The 25,214-nt window shown below is 46.8% G+C and overlaps 2 protein-coding genes across 8 annotated transcripts; one reads left to right on the top strand and one right to left on the bottom strand.

Moving 5' to 3' along the window:
• Positions 1-1,368: 1,368 nt before the first annotated feature.
• Positions 1,369-9,520, bottom strand: TMEM216 (transmembrane protein 216). 7 transcript variants are annotated; one of them, XM_035262884.3, is made up of 6 exons: positions 9,474-9,520; positions 9,256-9,389; positions 8,829-8,930; positions 8,208-8,300; positions 4,347-4,548; positions 1,369-4,062 (listed from the first exon to the last, which is right to left on the bottom strand). In XM_035262884.3, the coding sequence occupies exons 3-6, from the start codon at positions 8,842-8,844 to the stop codon at positions 4,047-4,049; spliced, it is 327 nt and encodes a 108-aa protein (XP_035118775.1). In that variant the 5' UTR covers positions 8,845-8,930; positions 9,256-9,389; positions 9,474-9,520; the 3' UTR covers positions 1,369-4,046. The 7 variants fall into 7 exon arrangements, with proteins under 7 accessions (XP_035118775.1, XP_035118776.1, XP_035118774.1 ...); XM_035262885.3 differs by having other exon boundaries at positions 9,488-9,520; XM_035262883.3 differs by lacking the exon at positions 9,256-9,389.
• A 2,370-nt stretch (positions 9,521-11,890) lies between these two features.
• On the top strand, positions 11,891-12,370 carry LOC100405644 (ATP synthase F(0) complex subunit g, mitochondrial). Its single transcript, XM_017978184.4, has one exon. The coding sequence runs from the start codon at positions 11,906-11,908 to the stop codon at positions 12,323-12,325; it is 420 nt and encodes a 139-aa protein (XP_017833673.2). The 5' UTR covers positions 11,891-11,905; the 3' UTR covers positions 12,326-12,370.
• The last annotated feature ends 12,844 nt before the right edge of the window (positions 12,371-25,214 follow it).

Raw genomic sequence — 25,214 nt, 5'->3', positions numbered from 1 at the left:
AGCTGTAGCGATCTCTACTTAAGGTCTAGGCATCTGGTTTTCGTGCCCCAGATGACTTTTGTAAACTCAGTTTGTGAGGACTGGTAGCTTAGAGGCAAATACATTCAGCTTCATCTAGGAGGTGCCATGGTGGTGTAGAAAAGGAAGGACCTTAGGGTTACTCTAGGTTCGAATCCCAATTCCATTTCTAAGCTGAATGCCCTCGGACACATGACTTCGGATTAATTTCCTTCTGCCTCATAGGATCGTTGTATGAATGAAATACACTGCCAGGCACTGGATGATTATTAGTTTCCACAAGCTGCTGCCATGGTATGGAGCTGGAACCTGAATCTGTGTCCTAAACGCTTCTTAAACTGGGCGGGACCACTGCAGTCACTTGCTGGTTCTAGCCATGAGTGTGAGTAGCTGAGCGGGCCTCTGCCAGCTCATGAGCAGGGCCTGTTGCTTTGCTCAGCTCTCTCCACTGTCTCAGAAAGTTGGTGCCTCCAGGACTGTGTGGACTGTAAAGCGGCTTCCCTTGACTAGTGAGCACAGCCTCTCACCATGATAACTGATAAACTAGCTACATTGATTCCTGTCCTGCACTGCCTGTTTCTGTTGTCTGTTCTACTCATGGACTAACTGCATCTACACAGGTGGCTCCAACAAGCATCAGGAAAAATGAACATTTATCAAGCAACCCACAGGAAGCACAATGCACTAAACATCTACTTAACCCACTGAGTGAGGGGACTGCCTATTCCTAATCACAGCCTCATTTTCACCCATCATCCTCATCCTCAAGCATGGGGAAATGGAATTTCCCTGCTCCAGACAGACTCCTAAGGCAAGATTTCTAGTTCCACCTGTTAATACAGGTGTATGGTGCTGGTTATGTCACTTCCTCACCTCTAAGCCTGCAAAGTAGGGGATTAGACTTGGTTGATCTCTAAGGTAGGTCCCTTTAAATTCTAACATGGATTTTATAAGGCACCTTTAAACTTCCAATTGAGCCTTCCAATCATTTATCACTATTACTGGGTGAGCTTAACCCGTAAACCTCTAAATTAAACAGGCCATACAGAATGGGCTCTCTTCCAGATTGATACCAGTGATTTCTTCAAAGTAGGGACACAGTAGCAGAAAATTCGTATTAGTGGGATTTGTGATTATCACGGCAGTTCCTGTCGAAGGTTTGAAGGTTTTGTTACTGTTTCATGGTTGATTAGACCTGTCTACTCTGGTTTTTGGATAGTCCTCAAGGGCAGCTGGGAGGCAAGGGCACAGAAGGGGCAGGAAACAAAAAGGATCAGTCCTTCGGACAGCAGAGCCCCTCAGGATGAGAATGCGCTTGATCATAGAAAATGAGGGTTACAAGCCAGCACAGAATGCTTAAAGTTACTTTTTACTTTGAGTAAGAGCAGAAAATCTAGGATTTATCTGAGAGCAGACAAGGGCCTCAAGGTTTTCTGAAGTGGGTTCTGTTATGGCTCCTCGTGGCTTCTTGGGGCTAAAAAACATGGCCACTACCAAGGAAGATGAGGAATAATTTTAAAGATGCTTACTTGGAGAAAGAAAGTATACATTGATCTAGAGTGACAGTTCTCCGGCTTAAAAAAAAATGTTCTTGCCGGGCACAGTGGCTAACGCCTATGATCCCAGCACTTTGGGAGGCCAAGGCAGGCCATGAGGTCCAGAGATCGAGACCATCCTGGCCAACGTGATGAAACCCCGTCTCAACTAAAAAAAATACAAAAATTAGCTGGGCATGGTGGTGTGTGCCTGTAGTCCCAGCTATTTGGGAGGCTGAGGCAGGAGAATCACTTGAACACGGAAGGCGGAGGTTGCAGTGAGCTGAGATTTCACCACTGTACTTCAGCCTGGTGACAGAGTGGGACTCTGCCTCAAAGAAGAAAACAGTGTTCCTTTTATGTTAACTCAAAATTTTATTTTTGAGATAGGGTCACACTCATGCACAAGCTGGACTACAATGGCACAACAGCTCACTGCAGTCTTGACCTCCTGGGCTCAAGGTATCCTCCTGCCACAGCCTCCTGAGTAGCTGCGACTACAGGTGTGCATCACTACACCTGGCTAATTTAAAAATTTTTTTGTAGAGACAAAGTTCTCACCATATTACCTAGGCTGGTCACGAATTCCTGGACTCACGTGATCATCCTGCTTCAGCCTCCCACAGTGTTGGGATCATAAGCATAAGCCACTGGGCCAGGCCTCAAAATATTAAAATAAATGACAAAAAAAAAAAAATCAGCCTCCAGGCGTAGTGGCTCATGTCTGTAATCCCATCACTTCAGGAGGCTGAGACAGATGGATCACGAGGTCAGGAGATTGAGACCAGCCTAGCCAACATGGAGAAACCCCAGCTCTACTAAAATACAAAAAATTAGCTGGCTTTGGTGGCACATACCTGTAGTCCCAGCTACTCAGGAGGCTGACATGGGGGAACTCTTAAACCCGGGAGGCAGAGGTTGTGAACTGAGATCGCACCACTGCACTCCAGCCTGGCAACAGAGCAAGACTGCATCTCAAAAAAAAAAAAAAGCTGGGTGCAGTGGCTTGTACCTGTAATCCCAGCACCTTAGGAGGTAGAGGTGAGAGGATCACTTGAGCCCAGGAGTTAAGAGACCAGCCTGAGCAACATAGTGAGACCCATCTTTACAATAAATACCAAAATTAGTGGGCCAGGTGTGGTGGTAGACTCCTGTAATCCCAGCACTTTGGGAGGCCAAGGCAGGCGAGTCAGGAGATCAGGAGTTCAAGACCAGCCTGGCCAGCATGGTGAATCCCCCTCTATTAAAAATACAAAAAAAATTGGCAGGGCATGATGACGCATGCCCTGTAGTCCCAGCTACTCAGGAGGTTGAGGCAGAATAGCTTGAACCTGGGAGGCGGAGGTTGCAGTGAGCTGAGATTGCATCACTGCACTCCAGCCTGGATGACAGAGCGAGACTCTGTCTCGAAATAAAAGAAAAAAGGAAAATTAGCCAGGCATGGTGGTGCATGCCTGTAGTCCCAGCTACTTGGGAAGCTGATGCAGGAGGATCACTTGAGCCAGAGAGGCGAAGGTTGCAGTGAGCCAAGATCATGCCACTGTGCTGCAGCCTGGATGACACAGTGAGACCTTGTCTCAAAAAAACAAAAACAATTTAGTTAGTTTCGAATATGCTTCTTCCAGTTACACATGGCCCACTGGAAAAGAGCTAACATTATCTGTAAGAAGAGGGAGACAAGATGCTGACACTGGGGCAGAGTGAGGCATATAAGCAGTCTTTTGCACGATGAGATACTGGATGAAGATAAAGAGGATGGCAGTGCATTTAGAGACGAATTTAGGCTGCAGCCTGGGGAAGAAAATCAGTGGTCATCACTGCCTTTGTGTCCACATTGTATCACTAAGCAAAGCCTGTGAGAACAAACCGCTGGGATAGTCACAACCCTCTCTTGCAGTGGATGAATTCTAGGGACAGGTGCCATAAGGAAAGGCTGCAACCCCCACTACAGAAAATATGTATTTATTATAAAATAAAGTTTGTATCATGATGAGAGTAGAAAAATAACACTATGAGCTACTAAAAAAGTTCTAGAGCTCAGTCTCTGAGGATTAGGGTAAGAGGCTTTTGCATTGCTCTGGAAGCCTACCAACCTGAGGCTCTCTATGCTCGTGTGGGAGGGAGCATGTGGCTCAGGTCCTGCTTGAAGCCCAAGGAGCCTCGATGGTCCACACGAGATGTTCTGGCCACGGTGATCAAAGAGGAGAACTTGAGGTCAGCAGGGAACTGGTTCTGAGAAGGGCCAGGATGGGAATAACCTTGCCCCTCCCTATACTGGAGTGTAGAAGAGTCTCTTGGACTGATGATCCTGGTTTAGAAGATGGTACCCACTGGCCTTATGCCACGTTGCTTGCCCAAATGTCTGTGCTGAAGAAAAGCCACACAGCCTTTCTCAGGACAACTTTCCCCTCCAATTCTCACCGGTGTGGCTAAAGTACCAGAAGCAATATGTGTGGTATCAGCCTGATGGGCTGCTGGCTGAAATCTTGTACTTCAAATCCTGTCCATACTGATGGCAGAAAGAAAGAAAGAAAATGTTAAAAGACCAGTGAACGAGAGCGGCTAGACTCAACTGTTCTATATTCCAAGCCTCCTGGCCCCCCAAAACAGGGAGAGTATCTTCCCCGAGTGGGAAACGTTCTGCCTGCTCTAAACAGGAAAGGCAATCCCATAGACACCCCTTTCCCCCTCTAGAAAAAAGTCTTCTAGATCCCGTAGGCTTCAAAAGAATACTGAATCCCTCCCTGCGAGGGGAACCCAACCCTTTAGTGAATGGTCCCTCAGCAGCAGTACCTGGAGAAAGCAGCCAAGGTGAGCACCTCAAGCAACAGCTCTGAGCCACAGAAGAAGAGCAAGATGCCGTTCATGATGGCTTCCAGGCGGAGTACGTAGGTCTGCAGCAGCAGGTAATAGGAGGCCATCATGGCAGATGGGAAGGTCAAGGCTACGCTAATACTGAGTGGCATCTTTCGTTGGCAGAGGTTTCCCTTTGTACCTGTCAGACACAGCCTATGGAGTCATCTCCAAATGATCTGCTTTTCCTAGCCCAGGGGAAAGGTGGAGGAGATGTGATGGAATGGCAAGGCAAAGGAAAAGATCCTGAGTGGGAGTGGGCAGATTTATAAATGGGGTCCCACTGTACTAAACGTTTGAGGCTTTGGGAGAGTTACAAGATTAAAGTCACTTAATCCAGAGGTCTTGCTTCCAGTCATTTCCCACTCAAGGGACAACAGGATCTTTATTTGGGGAAAAGAAATTTTTTTTTAATTATAAAAAAAACATATAATCATTTAAAATTTTTCAACACACAAACTTAATTTTTGAGAATATAGAAAGTGAAAGACCTCAGCCAGGTGCAGTGGTTCACATTCTGTAATCCCAGCACTTTGGGAGGCTGAGGCAGGTGGATCACAAGGTCAGGAGTTCGAGACCATGCGGAAAACCTGTCTCTACTTTACAAAAATAAAAAAAGGCAGAGCACGGTGGCTCATGCCTGTAATCCCAACACTCTGGGAGGCCAAAGCGGTCAGATTACCTGAGGTCGGGAGTTTGAGACCAGCCTGACCAACATGGAGAAACCGTCTCTAAAAACACAAAAAGAAAAAAGAAAGAAAGAAAATGAAAGGCTTCCATGTCCCTACACCCTGAAGATTTATTATTATTATTATTATTTTTTTTTTTTGAGACGAAGTTTCACTCTTGTTACCCAGGCTGGAGTGCAATGGCATGATCTCGGCTCACCGCAACCTCCGCCTCGTGGGTTCAGGCAATTCTCCTGCCTCACCCTCTTGAGTAGCTGGGATTACAGGCACGCGCCACCGTGCCCAGCTAATTTTTTGTATTTTTAGTAGAGACGGGGTTTCACCATGTTGTCTAGGATGGTCTCGATATCTTGACCTCTTGATCCACCCGCCTTGGCCTCCCAAAGTGCTGGGATTACAGGCAAGAGCCACCGCACCGGCCCTTTTTTATTTTAATCTAGTTTTAGAAGTGAAATTGTTGGGGCTAAGACTACAAATTTTATATGGTAATAACTATTACCAAAAAGAGTTGTACTAAGCTCAATTACCACGGAAGTGTATAACAATCTGTTCCCCATACTCACAACTGGGTGTTGCCAATCTTTATCTTAGCCAGTCTGATGGGTGAAAAATGTTACTTTGTTTCAATTTGATTTTTATTAGTGAGTTTGAGCATCTTGTCAAGTTTGACTGGTTCTCTGTAATCATTTTTATATGAACTACCTATTAATGTCCCTTACCAATTTTTTTGTTTTTGAATCTCACTTTGTCACCCAGGCTGGAGTGTAGTGGATAATCTTGGCTCACTGTAACCTCCACCTCCCGGTTCAAGCAATTCTCCTGCCTCAGCCTGCCTAGTAGCTGGGATTACAGGCGCCTGCCACCCATGCCTGGCTAATTTTTGTATTTTTAGTAGAGACTGTATTCTTGTATTTTTACCATGTTGGCCAAGCTGGTCTCGAACTCTTTACCTCAAATGATCCACCTGCTCCAGCCTCCCAAAGTGCTGGGATTACAGGTATGAGCCACCGTGCCCTGCCAATTTTTTTAAGTTATTTTGTCTTTTCCTTAGTGACTTATGTGAGCCTTCTTTTATCCTTTCTTTTTTTTTTGAGACGGAGTTTCACTCTTGTTACCCAGGCTAGAGTGCAATGGCGCGTTCTCAGCTCACTGCAACCTCCGCCTCCTGGGTTCAGGCAATTCTCCTGCCTCAGCCTCCCGATTAGCTGGGACAACAGGCATGCACCACCATGCCCAGCTAATTTTTTTGTATTTTTAGTAGAGACAGGGTTTCACCATGTTGACCAGGATGGTCTCGATCTCTTGACCTCACGATCCACCCGTCTTGGCTTCCCAAAGTGCTGGGATTACAGGTGTGAGCCACCGCGCCCGGCTATCCTTTCTTATATATGTTCCAAGTATTTTGTTCCTAAGTTTCTGCTTTAACTTTGATTTCAGGGATGACATATTCTAACAAATAACGGTTTTGCTCTGTATTTCTGGGGTTATAAAACTTGTCCTACAGGCCAGGAATGTTGGCTCATGCCTGTAATCCCAGCACCTTGGCAAGGCCAAAGTGGGAGGATTGCTTGAGGCCAGGAGTTTAAGAGAAGCCTGGGCAACAAGGTAACACACTGTCTCCACAAAAAATTCAAAATTAGCCAGGCATGGTGTCACACGCCTGTGGTCCCAGCTACTCAGGGCTGAAGTGGGAGGACTGCTTGAACCCAGGGCTTCAAGGCTGCTGTGAGCTATAATCGCACCACTGTACTCCAGCCTAGGTGACAGAGTGAGACTCTGTCTCAAATAAATAAATGCTAAAAAAAAAAATCCTGGCCGGGCGCGGTGGCTCACGCCTGTAATCCCAGCACTTTGGGAGGCCGAGGCGGGTGGAGCACAAGGTCAAGAGATGGAGACCGTCCTGGCAAACATGGTGAAACCCTGTCTCTATTAAATACAAAAAATTAGCCAGGCATGGTGGCACATGCCTGTAGTCCCAGCTACTTGGGAGGCTGAGACAGGAGAATTGTTGAACCCAGGAGGCGGAGGTTGCAGTGAGCCAAGAATGCGCCATTGCACTCCAGCCTGGGCAACAAGAGCGAAACTCCGTCTCAAAAAAAAAAAAGTCCTGGCTGGGCATGGTGGCTCACGCCTGTAATCCCAGCACTTTGGGAGGCCGAGGTGGGCGGATCACCTGAGGTCGTGAGTTCAAGGCCAGCCTAGCCAACATGGAGAAACCCCATCTCTACTAAAAATATACAATTAGCCAGGCATGGTGGTGCATGCCTGTAATCCCAGCTACTCGGGAGGCTGAGGCAGGAGAGTCGCTTGAACCTGGGAGGCAGAGGTTGCAGGAAGCCAAGATCATGCCATTACACTCCAGCCTGGAAAACAAAAGTGAAACTCCGTCTCAAAAACAAACAAATCTGGCCTGTAACACACAAATCAGTCCTCGCAAGGTGGCTCATGCCTGTAATCCCAGCACTTTGCAAGGCCAAGCCAGGGGGATCATGGGGTCAGGAGTTCGTGACCAGCCTGACCAACATGGTGAAACCCCATCTCTACTAAAAATACAAAGATTAGCTGGTGTGGTGGCACACACCTACTACCTAGTCCCAGCTACTCAGGAGGCTGAGGCAGGAGAATCACTTGAACCGGGGAGGCAGAGGTTACAGTTAGCCGAGATCATGCCACGTCACTCCAGCTTGGCAACAGAACAAAACTCCAATTAAATAAAATAAAATCCTACGAGAGATCCTTATTCAGAGAATTGTCAGGGATCTTGGGACTGATCTGTGCAGGATATACTGCCTCCCTGACATGGAGTTATAACTGAACCTATTCCCCAAGAAAGCTAGTGAGAGGAACCAGGCACTCTTCTTGCAGTTAGGCAGCTGAAAAGGAATCAATCATCTAATATCCCATGCTATTGCTGATCTCTAGCCTTAGAGAGCAACGAACAGGTAAATGTTGACCCAATTAAGAAGCAGCAACTTGAAACTTCAGAGAGGGAGTAAAGGGATATACCTCCAGATCCAATCTTTGATAGTTAACCTAGGTTATGTACTTTTCTTGTTAATCAAGTTACAGTTTGTCTCATAAGGAGTGGAAATATTCTCTGGACGACACTCACCAAAAAACAGGCGAATTACTTCAATTCCAAGGTAAAGGAGGAGCATCACCACATCCAGTGCTAGGTTAGCTTTTGGATATGGTAGCAGGAGACCTGCCAATACAAAAGCCAGAGTTTGCAAACAACAGATAACGGCACCCACAAGGACTGCCACACACTTGGGAAAAAGAGGACATCTGTCTCAGCTGTCCATGAACTAGTTAGGAGGTGGGTGTTACAGCTGCAGGATACATAAACTCACAGTGCAACCAACCCCGGCTCATTATTACCGCATTTTACCCCTAACTCCAAAAGTCTCTGGGGACTCCACTCTCCAAAATGATTGGATATACAGGGTACACAGGCCACTGAAGTTTCTGAGGGTCACCAATGGGCTTACAGCTGAGCTCAGCAAAGAGCAGCAATGTGGGCGGAGTCAGAACTGAAAGGCCCTGTTTCCCAAATTCAAGAAATTCTTGCTGAGGGGCTACCTGTGGGATCGTACTCAAATAAGCCATCTGATGAGGAGGCCTGCCTTGCAGCGACAAAGAACTGCATAGGGCAAAAAAGGTTCTTGGTAGGAGACGGCTCTGACCTGAAGTGGGGGAAAGATGCTGTGTCTAAGCCTCAAGCCTTCCTTACCTTTATACAGAAACATGAAAAGTTCCAGCAGGAAATAGGTAGTATTATACCACCCGTTCAGAAAGAATAGGATTTCCAGGGGGGTGGAGGACAACCGTTTCCCTGAAAAAGGAGCACAGAGAAGTGGGATGGGCAGGAGGGCGGCTCCCTCTCGGCTCCTCGAAGGGGTTGGTATCTACTTTGGGGAAAACTAGGGGCAGTGGACTAATGGGACCGGCCACTTAGGGGCACTTCTGGTTGCTGATAATGAGTGGGGTGAGGGTACGGAGGTGAGTGTGGAGGGGGCTTCCCTCCTTTCCCAGGAATCACCGTGAAACTCGATCCTTCGGCTTCAGGGATACAAGTTAAGAGGTAACTGAGATCAAAGATCTCTCCCTGTCACTATTTGGGAGGGGAAGTTGGGGCGCGGAGATCCACATATTCGTACCTGAGCCAGCCTAGAAGAGGCCCAGCCGAGGATGTGTAGCTATCTGAGCCCCGCACCCGGAGACCTTCAGGCACCCAGGCTGGGCGGGGCCGCGGAAGCCCGCTTTGGACCAGGGAGGCGCCAAGTCCCTAACGCTTGAGAAAGGAGGGTTTAGGTCAAGCTCTGGGACAGAGGTGGGAGGGAGGGGCCGAAGGGAAAGGGACCAGCGACTCACACACCTCCAGAATCTCACCTCGCGGCGCCATCTTCAGTCCCCATGGAAACTGCGTACGCTACCACCGCGGCTCCAGGAGCAGCGAGGCGCTGCCGGAAACGGGGACGGAGCGGCCTGCGCTTCCGGGCTCTCCGACCGCACGCGGCGCTCTGTGCCCAACCCGAGCGGGAAGAACCCGGGCCTGGCGGCAAGTGACTCTCGCTTGATGTTCCAGTTCCAGACCTAAAACAGTGGCCGCCCACGACGCCGTCGTCTGCAGGACCTCGGGGGTGTGGGGGAGGACCCCAGAGGCTCTCGGGCTACCGGGCGTTGGGCGGAAGTGGCCAGCTGTGACAATATGATCAGGATTGGCAAATAAGTCCTAGTCCCACCATTCCCCTTTTTCATCGGAAACGATAAACGGTGTGCGCGACGGATCTCTGCAAATGCGGGGTGGGGGTTAGCATTGGTTTCTTTTTTTCTTTTCTTTTGAGACGGAGTTTCGTTCGTTACCCAGTCTGGACCAGCGGCGCAATCTCGACTCATTGCGACCTCCTCCCGGGTTCAGGCGATTCTCCCACCTCAGCCTCCTGAGTAGCTGGGATTACAGGCACCTGCCACCATGCCCAGCTAATTTTTGTATTTTTAGTGGAGATGGGGTTTCACTATGTTGCCTAGCCTGGTCGCGAACTCCTGACCTCAGGTGATCTACCCACCTCGGCCTCCCAAAGTCCTGGGATTACAGGCATGAGCCACTGTGCCCCGCCAGCATTGGTTTTTTTCTGCGGCCTATTTAGTAGCAGGTAGAGACACCAGGGAAATAGAGCGTCCTTTCCTGGAGCACAAATTGAAACGAGTCACCACGTGATACATAAAGTGGTTCAGTGAGAGCTGAGAGGACAAAGTGCTCCCACATGGAAATCGAAGTTAGTTTCCAAAAGACGGCCTGTGAGCTGGGCTTCAAAGCCTCCTGATTCGGATTTTGAGCGGTAAAAGCATGTTGCTGGCTGGGTGCGGTAGCTCACACCTGTAATCCCAGCACTTTGGGAGACTGAGGTTGGTGGATCACTTGAGGTCGGGAGTTGGAAACCATCCTGGCCAGCATGGCGAAACTCCATCTTTATTAAAAATACAAAAATTAGCCGGGCATGGTGGTGTGCACCAGTAGTTCCAGCTACTTGGGAGGCTGAGGCAGGAGAATCGCTGGAACCTGGGAGACAGAGGTTGGGTTGCAGTGAGCTGAGATCATGCCGCTGCACTCCAGCCTGGGTGACAGTGATACTCCGTCTGGGGGCAGGGGGACAGGAGGTGGGGAAGGTGTTGCTGCAGGCAGGGGAGTGCATAAGGAAGGGTTTTGAGAGGACTCAGGCTGACTTGGCTGTTAGCCCATTGTGCAGGAAACAGAGGTCACACTCCAACCAGGTAACCTGAGAAGAGTGACTAAACGTCATTTTACTCATTATTTATTTTTTGAGATGGAGTTTCACTCTTGTCACCCAGCCTGGAGTGCAATGGTATGATCTCTGGTCATTGCAGCCTCCGCCTCCTGGGTTCAAGCGATTCTCCAGCCTCAGCTTCCCCAGTAGCTGGTATTACAGGCACCCACCACCATGCCCAGCTAATCTTTTTTTTTTTTGTATTTTTAGTACAAAGGGGGGGGTTTCACCATGTTGGTCAGGCTGGTCTTGAACTCCTGACCTCAGGCAGTTCGCCCACCTTGGCCTCCCAAAGTGCTGGGATTATAAGCATGAGTCGCTGTGCCAGGTCAGACCAAGAGTGACTAAGCTTTAAGTAAAATGCTTTACTGCTGGCTAACTGGGATGGGATGGGGCTGTAATTGGTACTTCTAGGCTTAAAAGAGAAGGGCCTGAAACAATTCCCTGAAGCTGGTTGTGTGTAGAAGGCCTACCTACCACTAGGAGTCCCCACAGTCTAGGAGGCTAGTGAAGAAATATCAGGGACCTCTATCTCCCTTCGCTCTCTGATCTCTACGTGTATCTCCGGCTGGTACAACTTAACTGCAAGCTGGAGGGTAAGGAGGCCCTTAAATGCATTATTTAGGGTCAGTAGGAAAGCAGAGAGATTGAGGTGGAAAGGGATCCGGATTCTGCAGCCCCATCTCTGCTGCCTACAAGCCAAGAGAAGTTAGACGAGTTCCTGCTCTGAGCCTCATATGGAAAGAAAGTGGGCCAGCTGCTTGTTTTTGTAATTAAAAGTGTCTTGGAGAACATCATCAAGTACCTACTTACATGTTATATAATGCTGCTTTCATGCTGTTATTGCAAGGTTAAGTAGTTGGTTGCAACAGAGACTGCATGGCCAACAGCTTTAAATACCATCTGACCCTTTAGGAAAAATGTTGCTAACCTATGTCAGAGTATACCACAACTTCATAGATGCCAAAAGCTGACAGTGAGGCCAGACTACTGACAGCATGGCAAACAGCAGGTCATCAGCATGGCGACCTGGGCCCCTGCTCCCAATGAGCCCAGCTGGTCCTGCACTCAAGAAGTTATGCCACATTCAGCCGGCCGTTCGGGGCGACGGACTTTCCATCCCAGAACCATGGCCCAATTTATCCGTAACCTTGTGGAGAAGACCCCGGCGCTGGTGAACGCTGCTGTGACTTATTCGAAGCCTCAGTTGGCCACATTTTGGTACTACGCCAAGGTTGAGCTGATTCCTCCCACCCCTGCTGAGATCCCTAGAGCTATTCAGAGCCTGAAAGAAATAGTCAATAGTGCTCAGACTGGTAGCTTCAAACAACTCACAGTTAAGGAAGCTGTGCTGAATGGTTTGGTGGCCACTGAGGTGTTGATGTGGTTTTATGTCGGAGAGATCATAGGCAAGCGTGGCATCATTGGCTATGATGTTTGAAGACCAATCTTTTTAACATCTGATTAAATTTGATTTATTATTTGAGTGTTGTTGGACCACGTGTGATCAGACTGCTATCTGAATAAAATAAGATGTGTTAAAAATCAAAAAAAAAAAAAAAAGAAGAAGTTATGCCACAGCTTGGTGGAGCCCAGAGCCAAAAGCTCAGTACCTTTTTTAGCAAGCAGCAAATAAAGCTAGGCCCCTTCCGCTGGGGAGGGAGAAATTACACTGCCATCACACTGTGGTCACTTCGGTCTACTTAATTGCTTGTGTGCTCAGTATCAGGAGACAGGCTTTTTGGTTTGACACAGTAAGAACATGCAGGGATGCTTAGGACCCATGCAAGACTGTCCCAACAGCCAGTGCCCTCGCTAAGTTGATTATCTCTGGGAGGCTTGTTACGTACATGACCACATGAGCAGCAAATAAAGACGTTTTTACTTACTCCTTCTCAGTCTCTATACCTTCCATTTTTTTCTTTTTCTTTGCATGATTGCACTGGATAGGACTGTTAGTGTAATGTTGACTAGAAGTGGTGATGATGTATAGTCTTGTCTTGTTCCTGACCTCAGGGGAAGCATTCAGTATCTTGCTGTTAATATGGTGACTAGAGATATTTTTTGTAGATACTCTTTTTTTGTTTGTTTGTTTTTTGAGACGGAATCTCACTCTGTCACCCAGGCTGGAGTGCAGTGTCGTGATCTTGGCTCTCTCCAACCTCCACCTCCAGGTTCAAGTGATTCTTCTGCCTCAGGCTCCCAAGTACCTAGGACTACAGGCATGTGCCACCATGCCCAGCTAAGTTTTTGTGTTTTTGGTAGAGACGGTGTTTCACCATATTGGCCAGGGTGGTCTTGAACTCCTGACCTCGTGATCTGCCCTCCTCAGCCTCCCTGGGATTACAAGTGTGAGCCACCTTGCCCAGCCAAAAAAAACCCCCCCAGCTTTTGACTTTCTTTTTCTTCATTGTTTATTTGTTTTCTATTTTACAGGTTTCTGCTCGTTATAATTTCCTTCTTCCTACTCTCTTTAGTTTTTTGTTTTGTTTTTGTTTTTTGAGACGGAGTCTCACTCTGTTGCCCAGGCATAATCTTAGATCACCACAGCCTCCATCTCCTGGGCTCAAGCAATTCTCCTGCCTCAGTCTCCCGAGTAGCTAGGATTACAGGCATGTGCCACCATGCCCAGCTAATTTTTTGTGTTTTTAGTAGACACAAGGTTTCACCATGTTGGCCAAGCTGGTCTCGAACTCCTGAACTCATGATCTGCCCACTTCAGCCTCCCAAAGTGCTGGGATTACAGGCGTGAGCCACTGCACCCGGCCTTATTTTATTTATTTTATTTTGAGACAGTCTCTGTCACCCAGACTTCAGTGCAGTGGCTCCATCTCGGCTCACTGCAACCTCTGCCTTTCAGGCTCAAGCTATTCTTGAGCCTCGGCTTCCCGAGTAGCTGGGGCTACAGGCGCCGGCCACCACACCCGGCTAATTTTTCTATTTTTAGTAGCGATGGGGTTTTGCCATGTTGCCCAAGCTGGTCTCGAATTCTTGAGCTCAAGTGATCCGCCCACGTCAGCCTCCCAAAGTGCTAGGATTATAGGCGTGAGCCACAGCGCCCGGCCTTATTTAATTTCTGGACATTTAGTGATTTCTTCCTATGGCAGTCATCAATACATTGCCTCTCAGCTCCAGATTCAACCCCAGTACCTGTTTCATGATAACTGGGTCTACACTAAGCATTTATCCCTTTTAGTGAGTGCAATGTTAAGCTTTGTCAGCAGAGGGCACTAGAGGGCTATTGCAGAAACAAAGAGGCTCTCTTGCTGGTTCCTGCGCAGCCTTCGGATTTTTCTTTCTTCTTTTTTTTTTTGGGTGGGGGCGGCGGGACAGAGGTTAGCTCTTGTTGCCCAGGCTGGAGTGCAATGGCGCAATCTCGGCTCACCGCAACCTCTGCCTCCCGGGTTCAAGTGATTCTCCTGCCTCAGCCTCCCGAATAGCTGGGATTACAGGCATGTACCACCATGCCTAGCTAATATTGTATTTTTAGTAGAGACAAGGTTTCTCCGTGTTGGTCAGGCTGGTCTTGAACTCCCAATCTCAAGTGATCCTCCCGCCTCGGCCTCCCAAAGTGCTGGAATTACAGGCATGAGCCACCGCGCCTGGCCTAGATTTTTTTTCCTTTTTCTTTTCTTTTTTTGAGACGGAGTCACTCTGTTACCCAGGCTGGAGTGCAGTGGCAGGATCTTGGCCCACTGCAACCTTAGCCTCCCTGGTTCAAGCGATTCTCCTTCCTCAGCCTCCTGTGTAGCTGGGACTACAGGTGCCCACCACCTCGCCTAGCTAAGTTTTCTATTTTTAATAGAGATGGGGTGTCACCATATTGGCCAGGCTGATCTTTAACTCCTGACCTTGTGATCCACCCACCTTGGCCTCCGAAAATGCTGCGATTACAGGCATGAGCCACTGCGCCTGGCCCAGCCTTCAGATTTTCTAAAAACTATAGATTCAACTATGACCCTGATTAGTTACAAAAATGATCAATTCCAAAAACAAGGACTATAGTTGCGATGCATATTCTTCTTTGCTTCTTACATGCATGTGTTTATTTGTATGTACTGACCATGTCCTCTTTTTGCTTCCCTTTTTATGTACAAATTGTTAGAGGTCAACTTTACTATCTAGTTTTTAGGTAACAGAATGTAGAATGTGATCGTGTCTGATTTAGCCAGCTGTGGATACAGTGCCTGTTTGGACTGTGTGTCTTATCATTTGGGGGAATGCTGAGAACTTCTTCACTTTTAGAGAGGAGGTATCTTGTTAGTAGGAATGTAGCTACTAGGGGAGTTGAAAACTTGTGTAAAGAGTGCATATGAGGCCAGGCACAGTGGCTCACACCTGTAATCCCAGCACTTTGGGAGGCTGAGGTGGGTGGATCACAAGGTCAGGAGTTTAAGACCAGCCTGGCTAACAAGGTGAAACTCCATCTCTACTAAAAATACAAAAATTAGCTGGGCGTGGTGGTGGGCACCTGTAATCTCAGCTACTCAGGAGACTGAGGCAGGAGAATCGCTGGAATCCGGGAGGCAGAGGTGGCAGTGAGCCAAGATCATGCCACTGCACTCCAGCCTGGGCGACAGAGCGAGACTCTCTCAAAAAAATAAATAAATAGGGCTGGGCGCCATGGCTCACACCTGTAATCCCAGCACTTTGGGATGCCAAGGTGGGCAGATCATGAGGTTAGGAGATCAAGACCATCCTGGCTAACAAGGTGGAACCCTGTCTCTACTAAAAATACAAAAAATTAGCTGCGCATGGTGGCGGGTGCCTGTAGTCCTGGCTACTCAGGAGGCTGAGGCAGGAGAATGGCTTGAACCCGGCAAGCACGAACTCAGTGAGCTGAGATCGTGCTGCTGCACTCAAGCCTGGGTAACAGAGCGAGACTCTGTCTCAAAAAAAAAAAAAAAAAGAGAACCAGTACCGTTTACTCTGCATGAAGAGCTGCCGCACCAAGGCGCGGTTCCCTTACTGACCGGTGTTTGGAGCTCCGGGAAGGCAGAGCCGCTTGTTGCGGACTCAAGAAGGAAGCCAGACCAGAGATTCCCAGGCAGAAGAGCACCATCAGTCTTATCGCTGCTATTGTGGCTGGTGCAGTGGGTTGCTTGAATCCCAGCACTGGGAATCAATAAATTGGACGTCCACTCAGAAACCTAATTAGAAAGGCGGTAATTGTAAAGACGACAGATGGATAAATTTATAACAAAGGGAAAAACCAGCCTAAGAAGGCCGAGCATACCCAAAATCAGAACCCCTCTCCCTCTACAGGGGATTGCAGTTCCTCATCAGCAACGGAACAAGCCCTGATGGAAAAGGACTGTGTTCCATTATCTGAAGTAGGCTTCAGAAGGTGGATGATAAGAAACTTCTGGGAATTAAAGGAACCTGTTCTAACCCAATGTAAAGAAACTAAGAACTTTGAAAAAAGGTTTGATGAAATGCTGAAAAGAATAGACAATATAGAGAGGAACATAAATGAACTAAAGAAGTTGAAAAATACAACACGAGAACTTAGTGAAATATGCACAAGTTTAAATAGCAGAATGGATCAAGCAGAAGAAAGGATATCAGAGGTCGAAGACCAACTTAATGAAATAAAACGACAAGACAAGAATAGAGAAAAAAGGATGAAAAGGAATGAGCAAAGTCTCCAAGAAATATGGGACTATGTGAAAAGACCCAATCTATGTTTGATTGGTGTACCTGAATGTGATGGAGAGAATGAATCCAAGCTGGAAAATACTTTTCAGTATATTATCCAGGAAAATTTTCCCAATCTAGCAAAGCAGGACACTATTCAACCCCAGGTAATACAGAGAACACCACAAAGATATTCCTCAAGAAGAGCAACCCCAAGGCACATAATCATTAGATTCACCAGGATTGAAAGGAAGGAGAAAATACTAAGGGCAGCCAGAGAGAAAGGCCAGGTTACCCATAAAGGGAAGCCTATCAGACTTACAGCAGATCTCTCAGCGGAAACCCTACAAACCAGAAGAGAGTGGGGGCCGATATTCAATATACTTAAAGAACAGAACTTTCAGCCTAGAATCTCATATCCTGCCAAACTAAGCTTCACAATTGAAGGAAAAATAAAATCTTTTATGAACAAGCAAGTACTCAGAGATTTTATTACCACCAGGCCTGCTTTACAAAAACTTCTGAAAGAAGCATTATACATAGAAAGGAACAACCAGTATGAGCCTTTCTAAAAATATACCAAAAAGTAAAGAGCATCAACATAAAGAAGAATTTACATCAACGAATGGATAAAATAGCCAGTTAACATCAAATGGCAGTAACCCTAAATTTAAATCGACTAAATCCCCCAATCAAGAGATACAGCCAAAACCTAATGGTAATATCCAAAGATACACAAAGTCTCAAAACAAAGGGTTGGAGAATATTTTACCAACCAAATGGAGAGCAAAAATAAATAAATAAACAAAAAGCAGGAGTTGCAATTCTCACATTTGATAAAATAGATTTCAAAGCAACAAAGATACAGTGGTAAAAGGATCAATGCAACAATAAGAGATCTTAATACCCAGATACATAAGACCCATAATGAGATTTAGACTCAACGAGACAGAAAATTAATAAGGATATCCAGGACTTCAACTCAGATCCAGAACAAGTAAACTCAATAAATATTTATAGAGTTCTCCATTTTAAATACACAAAATATTGATCGGCCATTATTAATACCCATTTTTAGAATGAAGCAATATTCCTGTTCTCTCTCCCTCTTTTTCTTCCTCTTTCTTCCTCTCCTTCTCTCCTTTTTTTACTTTTCAACATCCTAGTTCCTCACCTCTACTCCATACATTCCTCTGAACACCTGATTCCTTGTGATTCTCCCGTCCCACTGAAACCTCCAAAAAAAAAAAAAAAAAGAGTGCAGCTGGTAGTGGAGTAGCTGAAAGCCTGGTCTCTGCCAGTTACCTGTTTTTTCCCTCTCAGCTTCATTATTTACCATTCAGTGTCTCTTATGGGATAGTAACTGGACTCAAAGCATTTCTCCCTACAATGAGTACAATGTTAGGCCTTGTCAGCAGAGGATGCTAGAGGGAAATTGGAGGAAGGAAAGGCCTTGTCTCTGGTTACAGTGTGCTCCAGCTATGGAGGTCCTTGCTCCATAGTTCATCAGCAGGGCATGTGCCTTGGGAGATCTGTGTGTCCAAAGCTGGCACTCCCTTGGCAACTTTGCAGATCTAGTCCACGCCGGGTGACCAACTTGCTGTGGACTCCCTGTCAAGGCTGCCACTTGCTCCAGGCCCTACACGGGGGGCAGCTCCCTAACTCTGTGCACCTGCCCTCTAGTCTTGGCTTACCTATGCCATGGATGGTTTTCCCCAAAGCCCTCTAGTCATGGACAACGTGTGCCCATAGCTGTGCCCCAACTTCCTTGGTGCGTCTGCTCACCAATCTCAGTTCTTGTGCGTCCCAGAGGGCTGATTCCCATCCTCCATGCCCTGTGTGGACACCGTGCACTCCAAGCACATGGGGCACTCCAGCTCTTTTGATGCATCTACCTGACAGCCAGGGCTCACCTGTGACAGAGAAGGTTGCTTCCTAGGGGCCTCCTAGTGGGGGTGCTGTGTGCTCTGGGTAGGTGGCCTCCCCATGTGCCCTGGGCACCTCCCACCAGCCTTAGCTTCTGGCCTGAGAGTTGTTTCTTGCCTGGCAACTATGAACCAGCTCTGGCCCAGGCAAATCGGTGAAGTGAGTGGCATGCAGTGAAGTCTGAGCTCTAGCCTTTGGGGGTGGGGACTCTACTGAGTTTGTCCTTCCTTGGGTACATTCCTTTTTGCTTCCTGCTAATTCCTCTCTTGTGATAGTTTAATACTTTTTTATTTTTCCATTAAAAAAATTTTTTTCAGACAGGGTCTTGCTCTCTTGCCCAGGCTGGAGTGCAGTGGTGCAATCACGGCTCACTGCAGCCTTGACCTCCTGGGCTCAAGGGATCCTCCTGCCTCAGTCTCCCAAGTAAGCTAGGACTTGCAGGCATGAGTCACCAAACCTAGTTAATTTTTTTCTTTTTAATAGAGACGAGGTCTTGCTATATTGTCCAGCCTGGTCTCAAACTCCTGGGCTCAAGTGATCCTCCTGCCTCAGCCTCCATAAGTGCTGGGATCAGCTGGGCATAGTGACTCACTCCTGTAATGCCAGCACTTTTGGAGGCCGAGGCAGGTGGATCACAAGATCAAGAGATCGAGACCATCTTGGCCAACATGGTGAAACCCCATCTCTACTAAAAATACAGTAATTAGCTGGGCATGGTGGCACATGCCTGTAATCCCAGCTACTTGGGAGGCTGAGGCAGGAGAATCACTTGAACCTGGGAGGCAGAGGTTGTAGTGAGCTGAGATTGTGCCACTGAACTCCAATATGGCAAAAAAAGGAAAAAGAAAAGAAAAACATTAAAAATAATCTTTATGGTCAGATGCAGTGGCTCACGCCTGTAATCCCAGCACTTTGGGAGGCCGAGGCGGGCAGATCACCTGAGGTCAGGAGTTCAAGATCAACCTGGCCTACAAGGAGAAACCCCATCTCTACTAAAAATACAAAAGAAATTGCCAGGTGTGGTGATGGGTACCTGTAATCCCAGCTACTTGGGAGACTGAGTCAGGAGAATCACTTGAACCTGGGAGGCAGAGGTTGCAGTGAGCCGTGATCTCGCCACTGCACTCCAGCCTGGGTGACAGAGCCAGACTCTGTCTTAAAAAAAAAAAAACTGAGAAGGAGAAAAATATTTTATCTGAGGAATGTGAGTCTCTTTAAATTATCAATTTCACAAAGACATATAAAAACATAGCCACATTCACGTCTCATTCCCCCTTGAGCTAAATAATTAACTCTTGAAGCCACTTGCTATGTGGACTCTAGACTGACGCCAAAGAGCCATAAAATACTATAAACCTATAGTACAACAAGGTATGGCCAATCACGAACCAACGTGACTTCTGTAAACCAATGAGAATTCCTGACGAACAATTTTATAACCACCCCTTTGTCAGTTCAGTTTGAAGATCTTGCTCTGCCGCCTAGCCTGGGGTGCAGCGGTGCAGTCACAGCTTACTGCAGCCTCAACCTCCTGGACACAAGCAATCCTTCCACCTCAGCCTCCTGAGTAGCTGGGACTACAAATGCAAACCACCACGCCCAGCTAATTTTTAAAATTTTTCTGTAGAAATGGGAGTTTCCTGGCCGGGTGCAGTGGCTCACGCCTATAATTCCAGCACTTTGGGAGCCCGAGGCGGGTGATCACAGGTCAAGGGATCGAGACCATCTGGCCACCATGGTGAAACCCTGTCTCTACTAAAAAAAATCAATGACTAAATTTTAAAAAAGAGATGGGAGTTTCCCTATATTGCCCATGCTGGTCTCAAACTCAAGTGATCCACCCTCCTCAGTCTCCCAAAGTGCTGGGATTACAGGCATGGTCTCGAACTCCTGACCTTAGGCAAAGCTTCATCTGGCCAGAAATTTTGCTCTTGAATAAACTCTCTTTAAACCACATTCTGATCCTTTTATTTTAGGTTGATGATATTTTGTCTGTTTCCTCCATATTTTCCTCTATTTTCTTTTCCTTCTTTTTTTTTTTTTGAGATGGCATTTCACTGTTGTTGCCCAGACCGGGGTGCAGTGGCACGATCTCAGCTCACTGGAACCTCTGCCTCCTGGGTTCAAGAGATTGTCATGCCTCAGCCTCCCAAGTAGCTGGGGTTACAGGCACGCACCACCGCGCCTAATTTTTGTTTTCCTCTATTTTCTTAAGCATATCATAGTTGACTCCTTATCTGTCTTCTTTAATATTTGGATCACCTGTTTCTATTTCCTAGTTTTTCTCTTGTTTTATTGAGATGGCCCTATCTCTCAGCAAGTAATTTTTATTAGACCCAGAAATTGTCTATAAAAACTTACAGATGTTTTTTCTTCCACACTTTCCTCGCTAGACAGATAGAAGGGGCGTGGATCACTTTAACCCCATCAAGGACTTTATGGTTTGAGGCTGCACTACATTTTGACAAATTTCAGTCCACCAGTTTCATTCTGTTTCCATTAAGGAGCCCTCCTGCTCATTCAAATGAAAGCCCTGTGTGTTTGCCCATCCCTTTGCCCTGGTGGGTCCTAAATTCTAATCTTCATCCCTGTCAGTCAAAAATCCTACACTGCTTTTCGGTGGTTTGAGGATTAAATTTTTATTCATTTCTTTATTTTTGAGATGGAATCTCACTCTGTCACCCAGACTGGAGTGCAGTGGTGCAATCTCAGCTCACTGCAACCTCTGCCTCTTGGGTTCAAGTGATTCTCTTGCCTCAGCCTTCCAAGTAGCTGGGATTACAGGCACATGCCACCAGGCTGGGCTAATTTTTGCATTTTTAGTAGAGTGAGGGTCTCACCATGTTAACCAGGCTGGTCTTGAACTCCTAGCCTCAGATGATCTGCTCACCTCGGCCTCCCAAAGCACTGGGATTACAGGTGTGAGCCACTGCACCCGGCCGTAGGTTTAGATTTTTATAGCCTCTAGTTCTACACAGCTTCAGAATTTGGTAAATATCCTAAGGGAAAAATCTGTTCTTTTATTTTTTATTTTTATTTTTTTGAGATGGAGTTTCGATATTATTACCCAGGCTGGAGTGCAATGGCACCATCTTGGCTCACTGCAACCTCTGCCTTCTGGGTTCAAGCAATTCTCCTGCCTCAGCCTCCCGAGTGGCTGGGACTACAGGCGTGTGCTACCATGCCCAGCTAATTTTTGTATTTTTAGTAGAGATGGGTTTTCACCATGTTGACCAGGATGGTCTCCATCTCTTGACCTCGTGATCCACCCACTTTGGCCTCCCAAAGTGCTGGGATTAGAGGCGTGAGCCGCCGCGCCCAGTCAAACATCTGTTGTTTTAAACGCTCTTTGACTCCCCAACTTTCTTCCTCCAGTGTTATGAGATGACTCAGCTCAGCTGGCTTCTCTGCAACCTTGTCTGGGCAGTGCTTGGATTCTTAGCCTGTTGCTCAATGGCGGAATGAGCAAATGCCCCAGGGAGAATCCTGCTGCAACTGCCAGCTTCTCTATGATTCTCCCTACTCTAGAATTTTAAGACTGCTGTTCCCTCTTGGTTCACCACCTCTCTGAGACTATTAAAAATATACATTTTTTAAATTTAGGCTGGGCACGCTGGCTCGCGCCTGTAATCCCAACACCTTGGGAGGCTGAGGCAGGTGGATCACCTGAGGCCAAGAGTTTGAGACCATCCTTGCCAACATGGCAAAAACCCATCTCTACTAAAAGTATAATATATATATATTATATGTATAATATATATAATATATATTTTACATACATATTACATGTGTGTATATATATATTGCGCCACTGCACTCCAGCCTGGGTAACAAGAGCAAAACTGCATCTCAAAAAAAAAAAAAGCCTCAAACCAAAAATCATATACATATGATTTTAACAAAAATTTTATCTGGCTTTTCTAGTTCCTGACTAGAGCATTTGTCAGAAGAATGGAAGTCTCTAAGCCCTTTCAAAGTGCTTTTTTCCACCAGGTGCAGTGGGTCATGTTTGTAATCCCAGCATTCTCCTGGAAGCCCAGGCAGGAGGATTGCTTTAGGTTAGGAGTTTGATACCAGCCTGGGTAACAGTGGGAGGCCCCATCTCCACAAAAAAATCAAAATTAGCCAGATATGATGGTGGTATGTGCGGGAGGTTTTCCCACACAGACACATTATTCAACACCAGCTGGGAGTCCTACAATTCGATTCAATTCTGACTCCATGGAGTTAGCACCAGAGTCCCCAGGTTAAGAAAGGCTCAGGCTCATGAGACTGACTCCACTTCAAATGCTAATCACAAGTCTGGGGCTCTGGTACTTCTGACTCACTGGGTATGAATCAGAGATTCCCACAACCCTCTCCTTGGGTATAATAATGTGTTAGGATGGCTCAGAGAACTTTGGAAAACTTTATTTGCTAGATTGCTGGTTTATTATAAAAGGAAAGAAGTCTAGAACAGCCAGATGGAAGAGATGTGTAGGGCAGTGTATAGGAAAGAGCCAGGCAGTTTCCATGCCCTCCCTGGTGTAGACCAACAGTAAGATTCTAAGTCCCCCTGAAGCAGGAAAAAGGCCACAAAGCAGACCTCTCAAACACGGGACTGGGAAGGAAGGGGTGATTCGGCCGGGAACAAGGCGGCGTAGCTGCCTAACAGCAAGCTCGTCTAACAAAGAAAGTCCCCCCACCTCTAAAGGCTTAGAACTCTAGACATTACACGTGCAAGGGTCTTAGGTTTACAGCTTTAGAAATTACATGGGAAAGGGTCTTGGTCCATGGAGTAGGCGTGGGGTGGGGGTTTGATTCTGTTTAAGGAAAAACAATGCCTCCCAGAGAGATTCCTCCACACCATGCCTGTGATCTGCAGGAGGGTGATTAAGGTGGCACTCAGTCTGCCTGCCTTTACTTCTCTTGTTGAAATGAAACGTGTAAGTCAAGGGGGAGGTGGTCTTAGATGCTTAGGTCTCCTTCCTCACCCCAACAGACTGAATGAACTCTCCTATCAGCCAAGGGGATTCCAAACTAAACCTGAAAAACTGGTTCAGGTCATGATTGGAAGGAGTGTTTGGACATGCTCATTATACTCTCCTCCCTTTGGAATTCAGGCACAACTGACCAGTGTGAAAGGAAAACAAATCTTGGATCACCAAATTAGTGTGAACCCAGAAAATTTGAGACAGGTCTCAGTTAATTTAGAACGTTTATTTTGCCAAGGTCGAGGACACACACCTGTAACACAGCCTCAGGAGGTCCTGACAACACGTGCTCAAGGTGGTCAGTGCACAGGTTGGTTTTATACATTTTAGGGAGACATGAGATGTCAGTCAGTATGTGTAAGATGTACATTGGTTTGGTCCAGAAAGGTGGGACAACTCTAAGCAGAGGAGGGGGCTTCCAGGTCAAAGGTAGATAACAGACGATTTATTACATTCTTTTTTTTTGAGATGGAGTCTCGCTCTGTTGCCCAGGCTGGAGTGCAGTGGCACAATCTCAGCTCACTGCAGCCTCTGCCTCCCAGGTTCAAGCAATTCTCCCACCTCAGCCTACCGAGTAGCTGGGATTGCAGGCATGCACCACCATGCCTGGCTACATTTTGTATTTTTAGTAGAGATGAGGTTTCACCATGTTGTCTAGGCTGCTTTTGAACACTTGACCTCAGTTGATCTACCCACCTCGGCCTCTCAAAGTGCTGGGATTACAGGCATGAGTCACTGTGGCTGGCGGAGTAATTTTTTTTTTTTTTGAGACAGAATCTTGCTCTGTCGTCCAGGCTGTAGTGCAGTGACACGATCTCAGCTCACTGCAACCTCTGCCTCCTAGGCTCAAGTGCCTAGTAGCTGGGATTACAGGCGCCCACTACAGTGCCCGGCTAATTTTTGTATTTTTAGTACAGACAGTGTTTCACCATGTTGGCCAGGCTGGTCTTGAACTCCTGACCTCAGGTGATCCACCTGCCTTGGCCTCCCAAAGTGCTGGGATTTCAGGCATGAGCCACCGCACCCGGCCTAATTATTTTTTACATAGGCTTTTAAAGTGACTTTGATGGAACTTAGTTTCATAAAAAGAATCTCAGATAAAACTTTTTAAAAGCCGAGTGCAGCCATGAATTGTGCCATCACATACCTATCAGTTGCATGCTCCTCTCCTCTTGAGGTTCCACAAGATAAACTTGGGGTTCCTGGGCCTGTCAGAAAGTGACATTCTTTACTTGCTTCGGGTCAGGAACCTTGTACAGGGGCTGTGTGGACAAAGTATGGGGCAAGTTTTCCCATGGGGCTTTTATTGGCTCCATAAAGTCAAGTTTGATTCCTTAAAGAAAAGCCTTGGTAAAATAACCAGTTTCTCCAATTGTATTCTGTTACAAATAATAACAGATTCTTATTATACATATGCAAATAACTGTATTGTCATAAGTTAAGAATACTCACAGCTGGACAAGGTGGCTCACACCTGTAATCCCAGCACTTTGGGAAGCCGAGGCAGGTGGATCGCATGAGGTCAGGAATTCGAGACCAGTGTGGCCAACATGGTGAAACTGTCTCTACTAAAAACACAAAAAATTAGCTGGGCATGGTGGTGGGCATCTGTAATCCCAGCTACTTGGGAGGCTGAGGCAGGAGACTCACTTGAAACAGGAAACAGAGGTTGCAGTGAGCTGAGATTGCACCATTGCACTCCAGCCTGGGTAACAAGAGTGAAACTCCATCTCAAAAAGAAAAAAAAAGAATACTCACAAATAGTTTTCAAATTCTGGAGAAACCAGGAAAACA

This window comes from Callithrix jacchus, chromosome 10 (genome assembly GCF_049354715.1).
Source record: "Callithrix jacchus isolate 240 chromosome 10, calJac240_pri, whole genome shotgun sequence".
NCBI classification, from domain to species: Eukaryota; Metazoa; Chordata; class Mammalia; order Primates; family Cebidae; genus Callithrix; species Callithrix jacchus.
Note: the sequence above shows the minus strand (reverse complement) of the source record. Positions and strands in the feature narration are given on the sequence as shown.